This window comes from Cuculus canorus, chromosome 3 (genome assembly GCF_017976375.1).
Source record: "Cuculus canorus isolate bCucCan1 chromosome 3, bCucCan1.pri, whole genome shotgun sequence".
Taxonomy (NCBI): domain Eukaryota; kingdom Metazoa; phylum Chordata; class Aves; order Cuculiformes; family Cuculidae; genus Cuculus; species Cuculus canorus.
In genome coordinates this window covers 25566639-25586555 of record NC_071403.1, presented here as the reverse complement: position 1 = coordinate 25586555, position 19917 = coordinate 25566639, and the positions used below count along the sequence as shown (strand labels likewise).

General features: G+C 36.4%; 1 protein-coding gene across 20 annotated transcripts in view; it reads right to left on the bottom strand.

Annotated features, from left to right (window-relative positions):
- Window positions 1-19917, bottom strand: part of KLHL32 (kelch like family member 32) — a 117510-nt gene that overhangs the window by 70546 nt on the left and 27047 nt on the right. For 11 of the 20 annotated variants that reach the window (XR_008448933.1, XR_008448934.1, XM_054060938.1 and 8 more), the window contains 3 exons: window positions 19419-19523; window positions 18246-18334; window positions 16267-16447 (listed from right to left, as the gene is read on the bottom strand). The exons of 1 other annotated variant lie outside the window; for it this stretch is intronic. Coding sequence is in view for 16 of the 19 variants with exons in the window: in XM_054060938.1 (XP_053916913.1) it covers window positions 16267-16447; window positions 18246-18268 (204 nt within the window). In the remaining 3 variants the exon portion in view is untranslated. Of the gene's footprint in view, window positions 1-8252; window positions 8300-16266; window positions 16448-18245; window positions 18335-19418; window positions 19524-19917 lie in introns of those variants that run through there. 8 more of the 20 variants (XM_054060940.1, XM_054060941.1, XM_054060942.1 and 5 more) reach the window with 4 other exon arrangements.

The window sequence follows — 19917 nt, the reverse complement described above, 5'->3', positions numbered from 1 at the left end:
CCTACAAATAAGTATATTTTCCAGAAAGTGTTAACATTTTCATCATTAAAACATCATAATTTGACATAAGTCTGTTGTCTGGAAATCATCCAGTAAAAGCAAAAGTGACATTTATCATACAGTAGCTATTAGCTATTTTGAGGCTTCAGGGCTTGCCAGGAGCTGCAAGGTACCCATCAGCAACCTGCTCCTTGCAAAAGCAAACCTGCAGTGTCTGTCTGGAAGAGACAAGCTGTTCTTCTCAAAAATTCACTACTAAATAAACTTTTTTTGATCATATGTCCTTCCCTACATCAATTCCTGAATAAGGAGAATAAAGTCTCAAAGCAACACCTGCCAACACACCTCTTACAGGGTAGATTTGCAGACGTTCTGCACACCCAGTTCAATCACAGAGTGCCTGCAGAAAGGCTGGAAATGCTCAGTGACACAAGATCCTGCATGCTCTGCATTCTCTGTACACTACCTACCTGTATACAGGAACCATTAAAAACAGTGTGGATACTAATAAAGTTTCTATTCAGATCAAAGGTCCTACACAATGGGTTAAGATTACAGCTACAAAGAAACACTTAAGTGAATTTCATCTGACAATGAACTACTTCTATGAAGAACTAGGGGAGTTTGGTTTTTAGTTTGTAGACTTATAGATTTACGTTTGGCAGACTATCCTGTTGTATCACAGAGTCCAACATACTCTTTACACAGGATTTATCACTACATCTACCTTAGTAAACTCAGCAGGATCAGGCCCCTAACTCAGTTGCTGTCCATAATCATTCACAGTGTTTAATGAATACAACCTCCAGCATAGCTGTGAGCCCCTGCCAATGAGCACCCTCAAAGAAAATGCCCAGATTATGGTTCAGGGGGTAACTCAAGCAAACAGACAGCACAGATAAAGACAATCTGCAGAGGGATGAAGGTTTAGCCATATGGTCATGACACTGAGTGTGAACTACGTTTGTTTTTCAGGAAGCACGGCCAAAGAATGTAATCAAAAGATAAGGTCTGCAATGGTGCTCAAAGAGTTCACATTCAGCTCAACTGGATTAGCCTCCAGGAAAATAGTGTCCCACACAGATGAACCTAGTACTGCTCAATGATCCACACTGCCTTCACCAGCAGGCAAATTCCCTTCTCAGCCTAGTAGTTAAAAGGTTTCATTCAGCATGGAAAAAAATCTGTGCAACCATAGGCAGAAACTGATCTTGAATTCAGTCTTTAACTTGCACTGCTGTACATTATACATTATGTACTGTATATTATAGTTTTAACTGTAGAAACATATGGATCATTAAATTATGTCTCGAGACTTTGCCAATACCAGGAGAATGAGTTATGGTAGGGCTGTCAAACTCCAATTTTGGATGCATCTCTGAAAACACTCTGAGGTTTTGTGAGCTTAAATAGATTCATCAGTCATGCTTTTAATGCAGAGCTTGTAGCCTACTATATTTTCCCCTGGAGTGCATTAAAAACAAGGCAATAAGATAAACATCTCAGGTGGATGTACAACTGACGGACAAGAAAGCAATCAAACATAAAATAATTGGACAAGCTCACAATTCAAAGTCGAACTTACCAGAAAAGTTACCAAATTTGGCTAAGCATGAAATATTAGTTATTTTTACTTGTTAATTACCTTCAAAGATGCTAATATTTCATACTTTATTTTAAGATACTTCTGCTTGGTCAAAATAAAATCTTCTTTGAAAACGTCTCATTTCTCCTCTGAGACCTTCACGAGAGTGGGCAGCACAAGTTGCCAATGCATTACACAAAAATGCCTTTTATAATAAAGCCTACTGGTGAGAGGACCCATTTTTCCTTCCAGTTCCTCTAAATATCCAGGTCATGCTCTGCCATCCAACCAGTCAATAAGCCAACACTGTGGTAAATAAAGTGATTTTTAAAATTCTGCTTCTTTATTCAAGATTTTAATTAAGTAAACCAATTTCCCAAATGAAAAGTAAACATAATCATCTTGCCACCCTGTGACAATTATTCCAAAATTCAGGGTTCAACAACCTGCCACAACTGGATATATTCCATATGTGGAATGCCACCTGAGCTCACACTTGTTTAAGAACCTACAAATTAGGATGGCTGGCCTCATGTTTGTGGGGCAGGCAGACACTTCATTAGCTGTAAAAAGGGAGGAATCAACCCTCCATTGTTCAGCTAATTTTGGCACGAAACACAAACAGAGCTAGACAATTATTCCCATAAGAAAAAGAAAACAAAGCACACAATCCTTCGATAAAAATAGTCAAACCATAAAATAACTGCCAGACTCTTGAAAATTTTACTTCAAAGTAACATCGTGAGTTGGTGGGTGTTTAATACACTGCACTCTTGCAGACAATTTCACTACTCTGCCCTCAGAAGCCAAAGGCACCTTTCTAAAATAGTTTCTTCTGCAAACATAGAACACAAAATATGACAAGAGCTCGAAACTGAAAGGCACACAACAACAGGGTGACCATGCTCAGATGTGATCAGATCTGATATAACCAGGCAGGATAGCCTGAGTAAAAGATGCTTAGCACAGTCATTGGATTTAACTTTTCCATGTTCAGCTTTCACTGCTGCTTAGCTTTCAAAAGCAAAATCCAAGGTGGATGCAAAACACCACCATATCAGAATAATGTATTACAGTTACAATAACTATAAATATGACAAAAAAAGTCTAGATACATTGATTTTATCACTTCGGCAGCACTGCAGCAACATGTCACAACTCACAACTTTAAAAACGGAGACGAGGGTCACAGAAACATAACATGATATTAAAAATCCCCAAAATATGAATAGCTTACTGTCACAATGATGAGGTAGAAAATTGCTCCTTGCCTTTGAGCCATTTTCTTTCTTACTCAGATGATCCATATCCATTACAGTAATGAGCTTGTCCTCATTTGTATACATTAATCTTACTGCCATATCCAGCACAGCAAGCAGTAAATCATAACAAAACAACTTAACCAAGTTGTACAGTATTTTGGACAAGTAAACTTTCAGTGAATTCTACACAACTTGGCGGCCTTTTAAAGGCAAGGAAATGGAATCATCAAACACACACAGCCTCAGGGGACAGGTAAATGAATATAAAAAGAACAAATGGTTTTGCTGCTAAAAATAATACAGTGACCAAAATTATAACTTACTGCTACAATCTGTGGAAACAAATTGGAACTCTTACTACTGTGGGAGTATTTCCTCCTGGGAGGTAAAAAAGAAAAAAATAAACACTAAGGTAACAACTGGATTCTAAATTGAATCTACGTAAAACCTGTTCAAAATTTAAGAGGTGCTTAAGGGTAATTAGTAATGTCATTAAATGAGAAGTAATATGATACTTTAAGTGAATACTGGGTAGAAGGGAAATTGATAAAACATCTGGAAACTTGAGAGAAAAGGAGAGGAAATTATCATCAGGTCCTGTGATAACATTATTTGAAGTTAGATAGCTGTATAATAGAAGTAAGTGTGTTTTCTGGGTAATCAATAGATAGAAATAGGCATGTTTAGACACCAATTTACAGAACGTAGTGGGAGGAATTTTCTACTGCGCAACTGTAGAGGAAGCCTAAACACTTAGCTCAGCCTAGATGCCTAAAATAGATCGAAACTTTAATTCTAGGAGTAATGAGTTGAGTGAACTGAAGAATGAAAGCTGAAGAGGCAACACAGAATTATGCCGTTCTAGCATATTCATCTTAGGAGGTTCTGAAGGCAAGTATGTCTGAAATGAAAGCTACAAACAATGATAGCAGTAATAAACTGCACCTGTAAGTTTGTTTCTTGTGACCCATCACTATACATAAGAAGCAGAGTTTTTATTCACTTCTCTGAACTCATGTAAAATTATTTCGAGTTTAAAAAGCCCTAGGTAAGTGGGTCTTTAAAAAAAAAAAAGTTACAAATCACCAATCATGAACAACTGAATCCACACAAAATGCCTTCAGTTTGCCTATCTTGATCTTCTTATGCTCATCCCTCACTTCAGGATCATCAGCCTTTGGCTGATTTTCTGATATGTTCCAAATGGGAGGTGAGAAAATGGCCACTTAAATTACTGCCTTCAAAAAATACTTTGGCTCTTCTAGGAATCAAGCACATGGTTCCAGCACATAGCAATTACCTCTAAAATATCTCAGAGTTCCCCCAGCAGGAATGTGAAGAGACATCCATCGTTATCAATAATTCTGAACTACACAAATTCTTGTTCAACCAGAGACTTAGCAGTAGATCACCAAACACAATGCACAACCTGGAATATTTCAGAATCACCTCCATTAAAAGCTGCACACCCATACTCTTCACAGGGTTTCAGCAAGGCCAAGCTTATTTTGCGCAACATGACACAAATATCTCAACTCAGTCCATCGCCCACTCGACTTACCCTATCACCTTCCATCCTTGACTCTAACCAGCAGCCGAGCTTTTGCAATCAACGTACAAGTGCCTGCCTTGACTTTCAGCTATTGCTGTTGTGTGGTGGACACATTCTCTACTGTAAACTGCATAAGCATTTGTTGCACTTCTTCACAATCACCACCAGATAGGGAGAGTGGAAAGCTGTCAGAGTGAACTAGCATTCTTGTAGTTCCTTTCATTGCACTACAGTCAAGAAGATGAACACCCAGGAAGAGGAACTAACAGTGAGTTAAGTTCAATGGACATAAGCTTTCTCATTTCTAAGTCAGTGAAGAGCTCTGTGTTAAAAACTCACTCCTACATTTCCTACTAAACAACTATATTGTAAGCACTCATGATCATATGTTATGGAAAAAAATATTAACAGTCTGACCATAAATTAAACCTTACCCACCCAGCCTCATTACCGAGGCTGAGCTCTACAGGAAAATAATAAAATGCACTGAACAACTTGTTTTGTAGTCATGTTTTTTTTTTTCCATGCAACTAATTTTTTTTCCACGCAATTCAGAAACACATCTAAAGAAAATGAAAAAATTAATACATCCTTAGAGCTGAAAAGAAAATACAACCAATTTTGAAAGTGAGTGAACATCTGTCCAGTTAAATACTTGCTAAATAATACATCAATGCAAACACCAAGGTTTTCCTTAGCCATTTATCTTCTTGTGCTGAATTCTTAAGGTAAAGAACACCATCTAGCATTGTTTTACTGTTTTTGAAGAGCAGAAATGTCACCTTGAATTTCTGCCTCCACAATTCCACAATGATATTGCTTAAGTTCTTTTTAAAATTATTTAAAAGTAGATAGGTACCTTCATTAAGCGTTTTATTCAAATCCACTTCCCACAGTATATATACTTACTTCTATATTTATCAGTTTCATGTCTTTTTCTTCACAGGAAATTGACTGTACTTGTCATCTCATGCATCAGAAAAGCTATAAAGAAAGTAAACTAACACTTCAGAGATCTTGGATCAATTTTCTACACTGCTCAGGGAACTCAGTTATGATGCGATACATCAATAATTTTATCGCATGTGTAATTTTAAGCCTGTCAGAAACTTTACTGGCATCAATGGAACAGCTCAGTTGTGCACTCTTTCTGATTTGGGACCTAAGCCAATCTGTATATAGGTCACTCAAAACTGTAAGTATCCAGATCCGAGACTACCTTATCTATTTGAACAATAAACTCTTGCAGGCCCAAATATTCTCCTCTGCAGTACTAAAAATAACACCTCACTGTTCACCTAACAGTAATATTAAATAAATAAATCATAATCTATTTAATCACCTTTGTTGTACTACTCCTGAATTAATCTTTACATGCTCTTACATGTTCTAATCCTTCATTACATAAGCAATATTATTTTTCCTTTGCTGTTTTCACCTATCACAACAACAAAGAAATGTATTAATAGGAGTCAAAATACTTCTTTGACAGTTGACAATATCCACATCAAATAACAACTATGATCTAGATATATAACATACAATTTTCCAAATAAGCTATGTAATATATTAATGTTTCCTTATCGCATGCAAAAATGTGGCTTGTTCTTCTCATAACTGGCATGTTACATTTTGCTTTGTTTTCCTCACAATTTAAGCCTGTCTATCCTAAATCAATCATCAGCCATGTCCTCTGGAGTCTCTCGCGCACTGAAAAACATATCCATCAATACCAACTGCAGGGAATATGATTAAGAGGCTCATTACGTGATTCTTCTCAAAAAGTTCTATATAAATTCCCAGAGAAAATGTCACATAATGTCAATCACTGATAACCAAGCCTGCAGTAATTCATCTGCTCAATGAAATCCACCTAAATATTGTTTTTTAAATAGTTTCCATGCAACTAAAATGAATCCTGTGAAATGAAAAGGTCAGCTATCATTCACAGTTCAATACATTCATAGTTCTATATTTTCAATGTATAGAAATAAAAGGAAAACTGAGTAGCTAAGTATACGATTTTATCCACAGTACTGGTCTCACATATTACTGTTAGCAAAGCAAATTCCACTAAACCTTCAGTGTTTCTTGTAGTATCTCACAGTGTCAGACAGTGCTACATGATTACACAGTCCCTAAGAGCTTACCAAATCAACGATATATGTGATGTACTTGCTGCATTGCACTGTTAATAGAAAAAGATATCACTTTCTTACTATCTTTAATTCAATTTCCACTAGTTATTTCTAAAGAGCTACCCTATTGTTTTAGGCCATCAAAGGATGTGATATCTTTTCTGGTTTGTATAGTGCACATTTGGGAGGAAGCAAGCTGGTAAAAACACAGTCATTTTCTTGGTTGTAATAAGGCACAGGGTCTGCATTCCAAGTCAAAATAAACAATATAAGCATTTGCTGCTAATAAGTTTTATTCTTGGCTGAATCTGCATTAAACCTAATTCATGTTTTGATTGTCAGAGTTTAATACTCAGGGTAATGTGTCTTCTGCAAACTTCTGCTTAGATGCACAAACATAATTGAAGCCACGAGGAAAAGGGGCAGATTGTAGCACACTACTTCTAATGAGCTACTGCATTATTATTGAAAAGACCTATATTAAAAAGTAGCATAAGTTGTTCTGTAGAAACAAAATAATTTCACAATTTTCATATGCAGCCCTACGTAAGAATTAAAAAAGTGAACTACTACAGTAGCTGTAGCAGCCTTATTAGTTTCAATAATTCAAAATAAATAAGCCATCATCGGTGGGCCTGAATAAAAAGATTACTGTTTTCATTGTGGCAGAAGCAAGAAAACTGAATTGCAAGGGCAGTGCCATGCAAAGCACTGCATAAATCTGAAGTAACGCACAATCTGTCCTAACAACAGTCACTTCTAAGCATGCCTGCCTTACGGAATATACAGAGAGCAGCACAACTAAAACCAGATTTATTTTTTTTTTCCAGCATCTCCAGTCAAGCATAGAAAAGTATGAGTCACATTTGCAAATTTTGGCTTAAATTGGTTTAATGCTTCCCAGTGAACGCATAAGCCTATTGTTCATGTCCTTTGATGATTTTAACAAGTGATATCAAAAGCAGGCCCAAAATAAAACTGGAATAAAAGTCAGCTGGCTCTTGAACTATCACTTTTAACTACCACAATACATTTAATTTGAGGAGGAAAAGCTTCTTGTGATTTCTTTTTGCAGGAAAAAACATGATCAAAACTTCGACATCTTTAAAGGGCTTATTTTTAAAAGCATACTTCAGACAGTTCCATCAAGACAAGTTTCTCACCTCAGTGAATACGGGCCATAATTAAATAGTTGTACAGGAAGGCTTAATCTAAGCGAACTGGAGTAACGTAATCTTAGTTATAATTAGCTTCTTAAGAAGTCATTTATAATACGATACAAATTGTCATTAGACACTGACATCCAAATGTTCCAACCCATTGTAAACTATAACAATTATATTCTATTCTGCTGCAAAAGCACACTTGTTACGTGAATGTTTAAATTTAAATGATTCATTTCATGTAAGTTTGTAGTAGATACCTTTCATACCTGTGTTTGAACTAGATGCCCTTCACATCTTTTAAAAAAAATCCTATTTTCCATTATGATCATAAATCCTGCTTTCCATTAAGATTATCGCATAATTTTGCTAAAGTAGTATTCTTAATTTCCACTAACATATTTATTAAATTATTTGATACAAAGGTCAAATAATAAAATCAGCTCACTAACTGGTTTTTCTTTGGTTTTCTACAGGCTTTTACTGATAAAATCTACAAAAGTAATTAAACACTAACAATTTGCTAAATAAAAGAAGAATTATTTGACTAACCAAGCTTGTGCTGCTGCAGTCATTTGTCACAGTGTCTTTCATCAGCAGCCGAGCTCTGCCCTTATTCAGCTATCTCCTCTGGAACAAATGCCTCTATTAAATCACATCTTAATTTTATTTTTAGTAGTCTACATTTGACTGCGCTCATTTATCATTTGGCTCTTCCTTCATCTCCAACAAACAACCCCCTGCCAAACTAACAGGCCATGATGACGTCAATTTAATTATCTCCATAAATTCTACAGCCTTGACACCTACCCCTTCTGGGTTGAAATCTAACTCTTGCAGTGTGCTAGATATGAGAGCTTCTGAAAAGGCACACAGACATTTTGTAAGATGTCCTAATACTCAATGATTTTGATTTCAAATGCGCCTTATGTGCATTTATTGCCTATTTGTATAGCTGTTTCTCTATAACCTTGGAAGGCCAGGCTCTTACTTTATCTATAGCTAAGAATGTTCCACGTGTCTAAGGAGGTGGTAATCAGTGATTTGATCTCTGCACAGTTAGACACACAAACATAAAATTGTTTTTATACATATAAAAGTAACAGCTGTAGCCTACTGGCAAAGAGGATGTTACGCTTGTCTCTAACCAGTACTCTTCCACAAAATGGATTCACAGAAAGCTTTTGACAAAGGCCTTCAAAGGCCTCAAAGGGAAACTAGGAAATGGAGAAAGGAGGAGAGATAGGTGTCTGAATAACTAAATGACTGAAGACATTTAACAAGGAAAGGGAAGAGCAGGCCAGTTTTCACAGGGAGGGATGATTTCAGAGCAGCGTCTCAGTTTAGTCTGTTTAGCCTATCCAGAGAAGATCTAGAAAAGGTTGAGAGCAGTGCAGCTACACAGTCTGTTGAGACAAAGCTACTAAGGTAGTAAGGATGTGGGCAAAATGTGATAAACTGTAAAAGGATTGTATGAAATAAGTGGCTGGTTTATAAAATGGCAGCTACGAAATTAGCATAAGAGTTTCACAAAAAGGTCATCGCAGTGCTCACTAAAAAGTAACAAAAAATTTAAAAACATAATCAAAGCCTAGAGATTTTTAGACAAGAGAGAACAAATCAGAAATCAACCTTACGCCCATGTAGAAATCCATTCTTTGCTGGCTGCTGCATGTACTTCGCTTACCTTCATCTTACAAAAGCATATTAGAGCTGGGAAAGCTTCAACGAAAGGCAAAATCATCACCAAGAGTATGGAACACCTCGTATTTGACCCAGCATCCAAACAAATCAGAAATCTCCAACTGCGAAAAGAGATTACTGAGTACCATGGGAACAATATCTAGGAACCGATGCTTCATTGTCTTTTCCAAAAGAAGAACTAGAAGGAATCAAATGAAGCTGATGGAAATCAGATTCAGAATAAACAAAAAGTAGTTCTTCACACAACAGGCAGCAGACTAGCTTGTCAGAGAATACAGCGGATGAGAAAACTTATACAGGCTCAATGGGAAAGAGGATAAAAGCTTAGATGAGACACCTACTTAGGATTGCTGAATACACAGGAATCCCATCCTACTCAGGAAATGCTCCGAGTTGAAAACAGCTGGGAAGTTTTCAGGGACACACCACATACCCTTACCTTGGGATTACTCTTTTTTTCTGACTCAGGCAGATTAACTCGTTCCAAAGATAAGCAACCAGCAGCATATTACAAAGCTGTTCAGAACAGTCAGATGTAAAGGTTCCACTACTTAAATCCAGCCTCTTACTAGATGAAAGCCTAAAGTGATGTGTCAACTAGCCAATATCACATTTCAGTCTACTGAAATTAAGTTGTTAACAAGGTGTACAAAATTCGCATTGCTGACAATGAAGCAATTTGTATTTCCTCTAAAACTTCCAACAAGCATGACGTGCAACACAAGGGAAAAGTATATGTGTTGTGATGGGCTTCTTATACAAATGAAGAGTGCAAGAAACCCGGAGGGAACTTCCAAAAGAAAAACAACTATTTCAGTGGTAAAACATCCTAACGCCATCTATACATACAAATGCAAGAGATGGATCATGTGTTTAGCTCTTCAGCAGTCTTACCTCTTTCTTTGGATACTTTTCATGTTATTAAAATGGTATGTGGGTCATACTCAATGGAGCTAAAAGTGCCATGCTGCCGAAATAATTCACTCAGATGGTTGGAGCAGAAGGTGTTTTCGTTTTCACTACACCCACAGAATAATAGCTTTAATTTCTCTTGAGGCTGTGTAGAAAGACAGTGATGGAGACCACAAAATATAGAAATGTCCATTGCAACCAGCAATGCTCTAAAACACAGCACTTCTTCATCAGACTATAGGCACTGAGAAGAAAACAAATACAAAACACTTCTCTACCACAGGCCTGCCCAATAAACTGGCTTTCCATGGCCAGACACCTAGCAACACCAAAACTGCAGCAAGCAAAAAAGACAGCAAAGACATGGGGCAATAGCAGCAATGTGACTACAATGACTCCCTCCTCTCCTGCTTTTAAACTGACAATTGAATAGTAACCAAGCACCATATGTTGTTCTAAAGCTAATTTAATTAGAGACAGTGACAACAGACTCCTATGGCCTATCTGACTGACTGCAGAGCTTTGGCCCGCTGTGGGTCCATCTTGGAGCCAGCTGGCATTGGCTGTACTGGACATAGGGGAAATTTCTAGCAGCTTCTCATAGAAATCACTCCTGTAGCCTCCCTGCTACCAAAACCTTGCCACGCCAACTCTATATATTCAGACTGCGGTAAAGAAGGTTAAGAGTAAGAAGAGAAGAGATGCCACATAGTTGTGATATTATTATTTGTTCATAAATCATAAAGGCAGCAGAAAGATGGCTTGGTATTTCATGGAAAATGTTTCAATTTTCATTTAAGTTATCATTGGTGAGAATAAAGATAAGGATGCAAGGAGTCATAACAGAGTGCATATTTTGCCACCTCTGGGATGTTCATCTGATATCTCTACAATTGTATATCTGCATCCTATAATGGATCTGCTAACCTTATTATGGATGTACCAGATTTCCAAACAAACAATAGTACCACATACAGTCCTTCTCTAGTCCTTTATATTTACAAACTGTTTAAAAATGCATTTGGCACTGCCTTATTTGCCCGAGTTGCTCACAACTCAGCAAAACCAAAATCCATTCCAAACACTGATCTCCATTTGTGGATTCCACTTACAATAGCTTATATACAAGAAGTAGGTACAATTGAACAATAGAGCCAACCAGTTCCATCAGCTGAAGTAGATAAAACTGTTCAGTTGCATTTTCTTCTTTTTGTTATCTTGTTCACAAAGATTGTTCTAAACTTAGAATTTTATTTCATTAAACTCATTAAAACACTGCTTTTTTTAGGCGCAGTTGGCAGGTAGACAACAGGCATATGGGATTTCACTCCAAGCTACCTGCTAGTTAATTATTACAAGCAAGTAATATCCTTAAGAAGCTAATGAACTTGCAGTAATTATTGGGGGGAAAAAAAAAAGCATATACAACATTTAAAAAAAGCAATGATTGTATGAACATGCTTGGGAGAAATTAAATAAAGCATTAGTTTAGAAACAAAGTTGGACAATATAGTCAGTCTGTGTGACTGAGAACTACCAAAGCCGTGTTAGGCAATTAATACAGATTCAATAGCTTCGCTTCTCAAATATGTGTATGTCCAACTGAGAAAATGAAATTTAAATGATCCCAGGAAAACGCAAGAAGGGGAAATATTTCTCAACCTACACAGGAAGCTAAAAGTGAGGGCAAGAGCTTCATTTGGCTCAAAAGTCTCAGTAATGACTAGATGTTACTAGAACACAGTTTTTAAATGTTATCTGGAAAAAAATTCAAAGTGGCATCGCTCCCAGGGTACAATAGCAAGGACAATACCATTGCTTTGGTACATGCACATAAATGGTAAAATACTGAAAAAACAAAAATCCTATTATACTACAAAAGCAGCAGGTAATTCTGATTTCTCAGAACTACCTCCTTAGACCTATCCCTGAGATGCATTAGGGAGGGCCTTTTCCTCCTTATAATTCATGTAACAAGACTCTGACAGCTATTTGCATCATACAATCTTCCATATGTCAGGGATTCATTGTTTAAGAATCAACCGTGACAGAAGTGCAAAGTCTGTATGAAAAATTAATATATACTAGTTCATTTCAGAGAATTGAACATATTCCCTGTGGAAAAAAAAAAGAATTTTATTAAAAATTTAGAATAATATTAGAAATATTATTGACTTCAGAAAATCTATTCTAGTTAATTGATATAATTTTGTTCATATAGATTACATGGAAAATCTGCATCTTTTTGAGAAAGATCAAAGTCCTGTGACTATGAACCCACTCAAATGGAAAAAAAAGGAAGAAGAAAGGAGTTGTTCTGATTGGAAAACCAATGCATTTCATACAAGAAAATCTTGAGGTTACATAATCACCTGCCAACACTGTAAATGCCTACTAATGAAGTCATGCAGTAACATTTCATTTTGCTCCCAGAGGGGAAAAAAGAGAAAAAGAATCTTTTAATTGGAAATCACTTTGCTTGCTGAAGCTACCACAACGCACACATACTCACTAACTCAACTGCCTTGTCTCACTGCAATAGACTGAGACAAACAGCAAATCACAGTATGTCATACAGAAAAGTTTTCCTAAAATGCTGTTTATTACTTTAAAAAGAATTCACAAAAATATATGGTTTTGCTACTCTTTATATAAGTAGCTGACTACTGTATTCCTTAGTTTATTTTAATAGAGAGGGTCCTTCAGGAGTTACTGAACAGACAAATTGAAAACCCTAAATTTGAAGCATCTAATCTTGCAATTTAAGTTTGTATTTTTAATGTAGTCTTTAATGCTATTTCCTAGGGGACTTTTTTTCTTAAAAAGAAAAACATGACATTTTGGTGTCCTAACATAACAAGCTCCAAAATCAGCTACTGTGCTTAGGATTTGAATTTCACTAACTATACCTTCTGAATGAAGAAGCGACAGCAGGCTGTTACCTTAGAAGGTCGGCCCTTAGCATTTTGCTGAGGGTCAGGTCTCTGGCTTGTCTTGGAAAAGAAAATGAAGACTTTACTCCAGACTACAGCCTCAAAAAAAAATTGGTAAAGCAACCTCTGACCTCCTCGGCTTTTCCACATGCAATGGTTCCCTCTAGCCTAAAAAATGACACACATTTAGTTACCTTTATAAAGAGTTAATAAGCTTTTCTTTGCAATGAAAGAAATAAATAAGTGGAAATTAGAAAAAAAACATGCTGCTCAGCTGACTTCTTATTCTTGTCAAGAAAACACTGCAATTGCAGAAGCAGCTCCATCTAAATCAAAGTAGACACAGAACATGCAGAAAACCATAAAAGGGCTCCATAGAAAGCAAACATCCAGTCTCTTGAACAGGCTGTTTCACAAGAGTGGCATAAAAGAGAAAACAAAAACATCACACTGATTCATTCTGATAGACTCCTGTGTAGAACTGAACGTGTTTCTCGAATAATCTGTTAGATCATAAGAATTAGATGACAACCTCTCTAGATAGTGCTGAAGGTAAGCTGCTATATTAATGAGATCTATAAGCCATAGAAACCAGAAACTATGGTAGGCAAGTTCTTTGTGTCACTCTGATGTATAGTGTTGTCATCTCGGTTTCACCCAAGGCAACTTTAACATCTGATGTTGCCAGAATCCCATCGACTGTGGTCCTGCATTTACAATGGAAAAAAATCTCACAAAAATTTGTGAAAGGTAAGTTTCCCATGCCAATAACTTCTTCAGGGTTAGAAAATCTGCAAGGCTCTTCCAAGAATTCATCCAAGAAAATCCAGTAAAAACTAAAGCTAAAAATCATCTTATGTAACATGAACAGCTGAATTTGAAGCGTGCGAGTCTAATCTTTATGTCTAGAGAGATCTGGCACTTCCAGATGGTGATTCATTTCATTGTAAATAAATCTTCTATCCTCCTTTATCATCGTCTGGAAATGCCCGTTTCTCTTCACTGACTCTGAATGAAGCTTGGCGTCATTCGCCTAAGTCTTAGAAAATGACTCAAATTAGGCAAAATCACCCTAAATATAAAAACATTAATAATCTCAGTTTAAACACAAAACATTTCTACTTTTTAATCAACTCTTGTTTTTTCTAAATTACTAGACTCAGGAACATAGTATATAGTGACTTTTTAACCATCTTCCTACAGAACATAAATCTCCTTTTACAATTTTCTAACAAAGCTTTTTATCCAGTAATAACAGAAACTGCTTGGTTGATATCAGAAAGCATGATTTCCATAGTTATATGGAAATACATATATTATATTTACCTAAAGTCTGAAGTATATGTCCTACCAAATTATAACAATTTTGAGGCAGAGCAAATTAATAAATGCTGCATACCTCATTTTCTCAGTATTTTGTAATAGAAAACATTTGCACAGCAATTAGCAATTCAGTCCACTGTAAAATCGTTTTCTTTTAAACTTTCCATAGTGCATTAAGATTTGAGTTTGCCATAACTGTCCAGCAAATACCAACTAACTCACTTGGAAATAATAAGGTGTGTCACAGTGCCCCAAATGTCAAGGTTAATGACTAAATGACCAAAGTAGAAGCTAGTCCTACCACACTGCTTCAACTTTGGGTACAGCTGCCCACTCTATGATGTTTCCATCCACAGGGTACAATGAACTCTGGATGGAATGTATGCCACAATTGCAGAGGAAGACATGGCAGCCTTGTTGAAACATTTCAGTCAAGCCAGAACAGCAGCCATGTAGTATATCTATCAACATCATCAAGTATATATAGCACTTGCTAGAGACAGAGAGCTCCAAAATCCCTCTCTGGGCACTTGAGTAAATGGAGAGGGCAAAGGAAAAAAGTGGTAAGCAATCTGTGTTACAGCAGGCCAGGGCACCATGACAAAGCAACAAACAGCTATGGCAGGACAAAGTCTCCAGTAGCACAACACATAAGCATGCAGACAAGCTCAAAAAATGAGAAATAAATTGGCTCAACATCATAATAGTAAAAGATTAACAGTCCTCATCACAGAATAAATTAAGTCCCAATTCTAACCAGAAGAGAAAGATTGAGTTTGCAGGAAGATACAAATTCTGCTCAGGTAATTAAGGATACAGAAAAGTTGTCATACACTGGATTACTATTGAAACAAAACAAAAACGTCACCATAAAGAAGTTCACAGCATGAGAATTACACTATAGGTAAAATATTAAATAAACTTACATTGTTAGAGAAAACAGATCTTTAAATTAATTTCAGTTTTAGTCTCTGAATAACAACAGGATGACTAACATGTAAAAACACCATTCAACTAAAGAGCTAAATAGTCCAACATTTTGAACAGGTACATTATAATCAACGTTACTAGAACTGCTTCATATGAAGAATATTCTTCCTATTGGAAAACCACAATCTTTCAGGTACTCCAATTTTAGCATGTGGTATCAATTTTCCATGCCAAGTATCTGAATTAGATTTCCCAGGAATATTTTAATCAAGAAACAGTTGTTGCTGACAATTATATGGCCTCCTCTTTGAGAGCAACCATTTACATACCTATAAAAATCCACTCTGAAGCTGACATAAATTGCATTTATTAATATTTAAACTTCCTCTCCCCATCCTTCCATGCTCCAATCATAACTGTCTTAAATGTCTGGGTTCTACAAAAATATCTTCCACTAGGGCATAAGATTTATAGAAAGATGTGAACTGCCTATTGACTATCTCTATTTGCAGGTTGGGGAAGGAGGACTAATGATAAATGGTGATAAAGATCCTTAATTATGTTCTCACTATTTCTTTCCTATGATACATACAGGGATATTTACAGTTGTATACTCAACTGAATGTGCAACATACCTGAATTTCCCATCTGTTGAGATTTAAAGCTTGTTCAGTATGATATCTGTAAACATTCCTGCTCACACACCCCAACCCAGCCTAGTTTTTAATATTAATATAAGAAAATAAAAAAATCTTCAGACTTACTCGGAAGTAGTCACTGCAGGCTGCCAGGACTGCTTTATGTGCATGGAATTTCTGCTCTTCAGCAATAAGGGTGATATCACAAAGTATGCCATCACTTCTTTGTTGATTCAGGGCTGCCAAGACAGCATCGTTATGGGAGCTGGACTGACAAAGTCTCTGACCTGTCAGCATTTCCTGAACGCTGAGAGGGGAAAGGTGAAAGATATTGTCAAAAATGTGCAGGAAGCAAGCAGATTCTGTCACAAATATAGAACTTTTTTTTTCAAGAGAAGACTGATAATTTGGGGAGATCAAAAAAAACATAAGGAACCCTGTCAAGCAAAAATCTTTTTATGGTATAGACACAAGAACTGCTCACTATAACAAAGTATTATGAAACCTGATTATATACTCAAATTTAAAATCCTCAACTGTTCTGATTTCCATTTGCTGTGCTGGAAGTCAGCCGAACTCATAGGATTAATTCAGAATCATTTTGGAATAAAGTGGGAATAACAAAGGGCCTAAGTCAATGGACTGTCAGAAAATTTTAGGTGGCTCAAACTGATGCATTAATGGAAAGGAGCACACATCTATGTATGTAGGTAGGTAACAAGCCCTACTAAAAAGATTGAAAATGTGTGATCTCAGGTGACCTCTTTAAGCCTGCTCCTGCATTACTGAAATCTGAAAACATTCAAGGTCATTCACATTTATGAAGCATTGTGGGTTTTGTTTGCTTGTTCTGCACTGGCAGGGGATGATGCTTGCTTATTTTCAAAGTGCTGAGGCCTTCCACCACCTCTGATGACTTCCTTGTATGAATACAAGATTTCCACGTCACCCAACCTAGGATTGTCTAATTGCAGTTTGCTTTTCTACACCAGAAAGAAGAGACAATGCAACTGTTGAAGCTAACAGAAACAAATCAAACAGGTCTGCAAATCCTCTTTGACACAAAACAAAGCAGTTTATTTGAAATCAGTGAGACTATACCCACTTATATTGCCTGAGAATCTAGGTCTTTATAGGTGAGTTTACATAGAGTCATGCCAGAGTAAATCAAAGCAAAGGTAGGGGGGTTTTTTATTATTAAAGGGTAAATATGCTAGCATTTTTCCACCACAATAACATAATTCACTCTATACACAAGCTATGCAGCAGCTGCGTGGCTGCTATATTCTCCTTTCCCATCAACACATGCTCTCTGTACTGCCTATCCCACTCTTCCATCTTGGGCATCTGTAAACTAATGTGGACCTGCCTGGCAGACTGTTTGTTCTAATCTAACCTAATCTTTTAAAAAGACAGGAACTAAGACATCACTTCTAGAAGAAGGATCGCCAAAGTGGGATTAAACAGACTAGTGTAAGGTTCTGCAGAAAAACATCTAGGTTAATAAATTCTGCTGAGTGTTCTGCCTGAAAGTGCTCCAGGAAACTAATTAAATTATAAATAATTCTCTGACGAGACAACAGACAATACAAATAAATGAGAAAGGCTAGAGTGCCAAGTACATATAGATGATTAAGACCCTATGAGAGGAGAACAGACAGAATGGGAGATTCTGGAAGGCAGGAATATTTTTTTGGACAGAATGCTTTGACACCATTTCAAAGAACTGGAAGAATAATATATGTCCTGAAAGGTGGAACACTACACACAGCAAAAAGAACCATCAGCCCCAATTCAAATGCATGAAAGTAAAATACCAGTTGCTTCCACAATCAAAAATTCCAAGTACAGACAAAGGGATAAACAAGATAACACATGAAGACACTATGGGACCCAAATCATTCCCAGATATGCTTCTCTTTTCTAGAGATTAGTGGCAACAAGAAAGCAATATTTTGCAGATTACGACATAGACATGTATTAAATAACATAATTTGCTAATGAACAAAAATATTAATTTCACTTCTCTACTATGTGTTGAGTGATGCTTTGGCAAACATCATCCTAACTGTGAATGACTTCACACATGCTACCAAGTACTATACCTCAGGCACCGCTCAGAGGGCATCTTTCAGTTTTGCTCTTCTGAATATCGAAGGTTACAGTCCTGTAGAGAAAGCAACATGCATTGCAGCTAGAAAGAAAGGAGAGGAACATTAAAATTCAAATCATACACAGCCTTAGCCTTAACAATCAATACTTCCAGGATGTGTCATTCAAAAGCAACTTTCTTCAATTCTTCTATTGCAGAAAGACATAATACACAGATTAAGTGAATGACATTTTATTGGCTAGATTAAATATAATCTGAAAGTAGCCTTTCCTCTAGTCTTTTCTAGAAACTCACACCCTACCACCTGAAGTTCCTGCATCTACTGTAATTGAGGCTTGTCTCCTTTCAGCAAACTCAGGAACACATTACCTCAACAAGGTGGAAGAACGGTGAATATCTTCCCCCAACTTCCCCAATTTAAAGAGTAGGCCAGAAGCATCTCTTGGTGTTTGCTTAATTACCTGACTAACATACAGCTACAAAAATCTCGCATCTCTCACAATGTAATCTCACAGGCCTGTCTACAGTCCAAGAGGTTTGCCATACTCATGCTTTGACTTTAATAGCTCCTATTTTCCCCAGAGCAATGTTCTTGATTGACTAAACAGTGCTATGACCAAGTACCACTGTCAATCTACATATAAATGAACCAGTAAATACAAACAGTACAGGACATAAAAGCAGTACGATCAGATTTTTGAGTTTCCATACTGAGTTCTGTCATCGGTACATAAGGAAACTCTTTGCATAAGAACATTTAAGGCATGCTATTGTCTTTCTATTTAACTACTTTAAGTAAGCAAATTGGTTTAAAAGATTAGTTTATAAATTTAAGGATAAGACTTATAGTTTAAATGGAAAACTTTAATTCCACCTAAATCCTTCTGTTCTAGTGAAATACTCCATTATGCTGGAGATTAACAGGAAAAATATAGGCCAAACAGAAAACACTCACTAGATCTTTGGTTTGAGATACATGCTAAGTTTGCCATAAAACATTTTTTGGCATATTACTCCCGATACATTCACTTCTTACAAATCTATGATGATGATAATGATAACTAACCACCAATCTTATTATAATATTTTACAACTAACTTCTATTTTCTTATTGCTTCTATGGTTTGTTCTCATCCTAGAAAAGTGCAAAAAAGTAAAAACTTACAAACAAAAAGCCCTGGTAAAGATCCAGTTAGTGTTGTGAGACTATAATACTACTCTGGTAGACAATGCAGGGAGACCAGTAGTTTTCCATGAAAACACAGCATACCTATGAATTTAAAAAATAAGCAATTCAACAGAAATCATACCCTCCATGCAAATTATCCAACTAATAAAACAAACCAGTGTTTGTTGTGGCTGCCTCATGAAATGACAGTCTTTCTATACATTTTTTTGTCTTAGTCTTATGATGCAGCAGAGTTTAAAGCAGCTTTTTTTACTCTCTAAAGAAATCTTGGAGCAGTGTGCCACTCTGCTGCATCCATCATATATTGCTAGGCTATGCTCCTTCTCTAATCCAAGTTAGCAGTGCAGTTCAAGAATTATTTGATCAAAGTTTTTCAAAAAATAGTACTTAACCAAGCAGTCTCCCTTCCCTTAATTTAGTTAATTATGATATTGTTTTGGAAATATTAGACAAAGGAGTTGATTTCCAAAAAGTA